Source organism: Limulus polyphemus, unplaced genomic scaffold (assembly GCF_000517525.1).
Source record: "Limulus polyphemus unplaced genomic scaffold, Limulus_polyphemus-2.1.2 Scaffold197, whole genome shotgun sequence".
Classification (NCBI taxonomy): domain Eukaryota; kingdom Metazoa; phylum Arthropoda; class Merostomata; order Xiphosura; family Limulidae; genus Limulus; species Limulus polyphemus.
This window is the reverse complement of record NW_013665807.1, coordinates 512,480-517,433: the sequence shown is the minus strand read 5'-3', so window position 1 is coordinate 517,433 and position 4,954 is coordinate 512,480. Positions and strand designations below refer to the sequence as shown.

Here is a 4,954-nt window from a genome sequence, read left to right as displayed (position 1 = left end):
TATATATATATATATATATATATGTCTGAGTGAAAATACACACACACACACACACATATATATATATATATAAATATATATATGTATATTGTTTTTATTCTTATTAAAGCTTTAAGTTTTGATTTGGAATTGTAATTGAAAAAATAAACAAGACAACCTTTGCTAACTAACTATTATTTAAGGCGTCTAAGATATTAATAACCCTATTATTTCTAAACTAAATCTTTATCATAACAGTAAACCGTAAATCGATTTGCTATATCAATGTGTCATCTTAAAAAATGCATTCGTCGTATACGAAGGCCGTTTTTTTCTGATTTATATTTTTCACCACGTAAATATAAATTATGTATAAAAGTGATCTAGTTTCGTGCTTAAAACTGTGATATTTCATATGTTATATTTAGCCGAAAATCGCTTACTCCTTCTCAAGATACAAATATTTCTTACTGATAACAGACAGTTCAGCTTCCGAGTATCTTGTTCTTGCAACACGAAAATCAACACGACATTTGTAGGTCCCTGCATCCCCTGCCAAAACAGGATCCAATATCAAAACAGCTGGTCTGTCAATAACGCTGAACATGGCACGATCCGAGAGGTTGTCTGTTGGGGAATGTCTTCCCAAATTCGTATTGCCTCTTCGAGCGTCGAAGCTGTAGAGTGGATTGGAAGTATCTCCTCTATACCACAGCACTAATGAGACGTCGTCATTTGCATTGGGAGGTGTAATGTTACAAGGGACGGCTACTTTCATACCAACTACTCCAGTCACTTTCTCTGAAAAAAACATAAAAGATAAAAAAGGACTGGAAAACTAGTGTAATAAAGCAAACATTTCCAGTAAAATATTGATTAAGGTGACGCTTTGTCTGAAACAGTTGCTAAAATGAGTAGATAATCATAGAAGAAGAAAAAATACCAATACCAAAATACCAGTTTTAGCGCATTTTCACAGTATGGAAAACATATTTATATAAACAAAAAGAAATGCTTTAGTTCCGAAATAATCACTAACCAGCCTTGTTTCTTTTAACTGGGTTTTCAAACAAGTTGTTGATAAAAACTTTTATTTATAATTTAATTTAAATGTAGGCTACAGAAAGAGACATTGAAACTGTGGTACTACTTTTCTACTCTTAACTGATGGAATATGAAAGCAGCGAGAAAATAACACATTTGCTACTTCCATTGTGATTACGTGATATTATCTGACAGAGATCATTTCGAAGACGTTACAGAACGTCAGACTCATTTTCTACGCCATTTCGTTTCCATAATATATTACAATAGTTTATCTATCAATTATCAATCTATGTCTGAACATACCAAGAAGCGATCTATCCAACTAGGACTTTATTTACTAAATATTTAAAAAAATCATTTTGGAAGAGAAGAAAATTAAGCATTATTTATTTAGCACCAAGTTGCCTTAAAATACTAACGATACTATAGGCCTTTTATCAGTCACACATTTACTACAATGCAAAAGTATTACGATTCCAACAGATACCATTTTCTCTTAGGCATAAGAAATTACGGGCATGTTAGAGAGAATTGTCCAATTTTATCTTTGAAGAAGTATACGTAGTTGAATATCAAATTTCACGGAATCTTATGTTGAGAAATCTTTTCCATAAATGTAAGTTCTTCTATAAAAAATATTACCATCGTGGTAATCGATTGCTTCATGAAAGTGCCGCTGGTGTCGTCAGTTGCTGATTTCTTGGAATGTTTCCCACTACCAGGGGCACAATAAAATACAATCTCTTTGATTCGTACACGAAAAAGAAACAAGCATTGGATGGCATTCCATTTGCGTGTAAAAGCTTGAGGAACGAAAGTTCTCCTTCGAAACTGAATGATGACGGATTACCAATGCATCAAAATCGATAAACACTCTTAGTGATTGAGACTTCAAAAGAAAACCCAGCCTTTGATAGCATAAAACTTGACATCAAAACGCTAAGATATTGAAGAGAGTAAAAAGAAAACGGTTTTGTTAAAGCGATTTAATTTCCTTAAATATACAATGGAACGCACTCGGTTTATATTTGTGTGGCATATATGTAAACTAAGAAAAACTGATCTTTTTTTTAATATTTTCCACATATCGAGAACTATTTGTCATGTTTCTTCGGAGTATAGACCATTATTTTCTGCATTATTTCATCTATTATAAGAATTGACGTTCCTATGTGTAAAAGTAGGTATTTTATCATTAAACAATAACACGTAGAGTCAATATATATTATTATTAATCTTTATTTTATTGAAAATACAGAACTTGCTATTTATCATCCTTACATTTTCTATCCTTCTATTTTTTTAAGAAATGGAAAACTCCAACAATACAGTTTATTCTTCAATATTCTTTTTAATTATTCCCGATTTTTTTTCTCCTTGTATACATAATACAATTTAAAACAATTCACAAATATTAGTTGAAACGTCTGAAATATATTTTGCTATTTCTCGAACTGAAATGCCTTCTAGAACAATAGAGATTCCTCTTTGCAATCCAAAGGTGGCTCAGCGGAAACCCTAAGAACTTTCTAAATATCGAGTTTCAATACCCGTGAAGGGCAAAGTACAGATAACCTATTGTGTAGTTGTGTGCTTAACAATAACCAAAAAATACTCTTTACAATCGGTAAAAAATTAAATACTAAATAGTATGAAATCAACAGAACAGTAAAAACATAAGCAAACAAACACTACAAAAATATATTTTATTACTACCATATTTTGTTTTACCAAACTCTTTAGTGATCTGTATAACTTATAAGTTTGTTTGTTGGGATGTATTCAACAATAACAAATGCTTCATTTTGTGAAAATGTTTTTATCGTGTTTGATTGGTTTAAGGAAACATTGAATCGTGAAAATAAGCTAAAGTTATCATATTATTCCAAATATAACAACCCAGTTATCATTTCTTTATCTATTATTCTTATTATACATATATTTGAGCTAGGAAAATATACTATCATATGAAATCAACAACTTGTTAAAATGTGGCGTTGAGAAAAAATATTTGAGTAACCGAAGAAAATCATGAGTAGGCTACATTGTTTATGCCATGACAGCTTACTATTAATCAAATTGGCAATCTTTTGCTGACCAATACATATCCATTATTTCTACGACTATATAATAACAAAAGTACCTTATTCTAGTGTTTTCGGCAATGTTTCTTTTACTCTTATCACAGAAAACCACCGTAATAAGATTATTACTCATCTATTGACGTTGATAATATTATGTTTTAATATCTGATTTTGGTGACCATATTATATCCACCACTTACTTGCTTATATTGTGACATCACGAAGGGAAACTTATTTCTCATAAATTACAAACGGGAAATCGACCATTCTGAGTGCAAAGACGGGTACTTACTTTGGCCTCATATACACTGGAAAATATAATTCATACATAGAAACCTCGCGTGTAAGTCATAACTTCAGTAATATAGTGTTTCCTCGAGATTAGCGTTTCCAAGTGAAAGATTCTCCTACTATCTATAACAATATATACATTAGAAACACTTTATCTGACTTCATTCTGCAATAGATCCCTCGTACAAAATAATCTATCTGACTTAACAATTCATGCACACCACTGAAAGGACTGACGCTTTTACATGATCACAGGAAGACACATGCAATAGTGATCACATGTTTCATGCATGTGTGAAGCTGTACCATGAAGTCTCCATGCAGAATGTTGGATAGGCTTTTATGAACGTCGTTCTATTAACACCTCTAGATTTAAACCTCTCTGCTAATTACAAAAAAGATACCTACTCACGTTTGTCAGACATTCTATAAGGAAAGATTAAAAAACACTTATGTTACTTGTCTATTTTATTCGGTTACTTTGAAACTTGTACAGATTTCTATTTTCTCTGGATTGTTTTCATTGTTAATTTCAATATTATATATAACCTTGAGATCGAAATTATCCCAAAACACTTGTAATAAATAGCAAAAGTTATACACTTAACAGGAAGAAAGGGTGAACTCTTCTCAATAATACAAATATTATTGTCTGGTTAAATTATAACATATATATATATATATATATATCAAGATAGGACTGACCCACAATATTCGTGTTCCTGAAAATCCTAGTGGGTGTTAAAGTATGGTGCTGTATAACAAATCTCCTCTCAACAAGCTGCAGACATCTGGCGTTAATAAATATTACATGCTACAAAATACAATGTTTACCTAATGTCTTCTGACTTCAAAGTATCGCCAACAAAGTTTATTTTTATGTCTGTCCCTGAAGTCTCCCGTTTATATAATAGAGTTTGCATGATTTTCCAGAACAAATACAGGAGTAAAACAAATAGTTGATTAGCGTGATTGATTCGCTTGGTAAATTAAATGAAATCTTTCAGGAAATATGAGGTAGAACTCGGTGGTTTTGACTCAGAACGACTAAAACATTTATCAACAACCACTGCAGTAAAGAAAAGTAAGGGATATATATTGCAGAAGAGTGGCGTACAAATTTTTATTCGAAATTATCTTCTTCACGAAATAGTTAGTATTTGTCAAGCCTTTCATACAGATAATCTGAACTTTTTGTGATTCGAAAAAAATCTGAAGACGTATAATTTATAAAATTATTTGCACAAACTACATTTAAATGATGCATTTGCTTACAAGTAACATATATTGTTTGTTTTTCGAGGAAAACAAAGAATTTTGATGATAAATCAGTGTCACAGTAGCTGTTTTCAACATGATTTGTTCAAAAAATAGGCAATGTAATGAATCTCATGAAGGAGTGAACATCACAGCAGATCTGATACGTTAACAAAAACGTTATTGCTTATGAAAGGTTATCGGTATCTTCATGAATTTTGATTTGGTTTTAAGTATGTGAAACTGTAAGGACGAATAAAGCTTTCATAAATAATGAAATACACTCTAATTGTCTT

The 4,954-nt window shown here is 31.1% G+C and overlaps 1 protein-coding gene across 1 annotated transcript in view; it reads right to left on the bottom strand.

The window, feature by feature from the left end:
* LOC111084998 overlaps window positions 1-4,954 on the bottom strand; it is a 103,527-nt gene that overhangs the window by 53,759 nt on the left and 44,814 nt on the right. Inside the window, exon 2 of the mRNA XM_022381879.1 lies at window positions 451-780. Coding sequence (XP_022237587.1) covers window positions 451-780 — 330 coding nt within the window. The remainder of the gene's footprint in view (window positions 1-450; window positions 781-4,954) is intronic.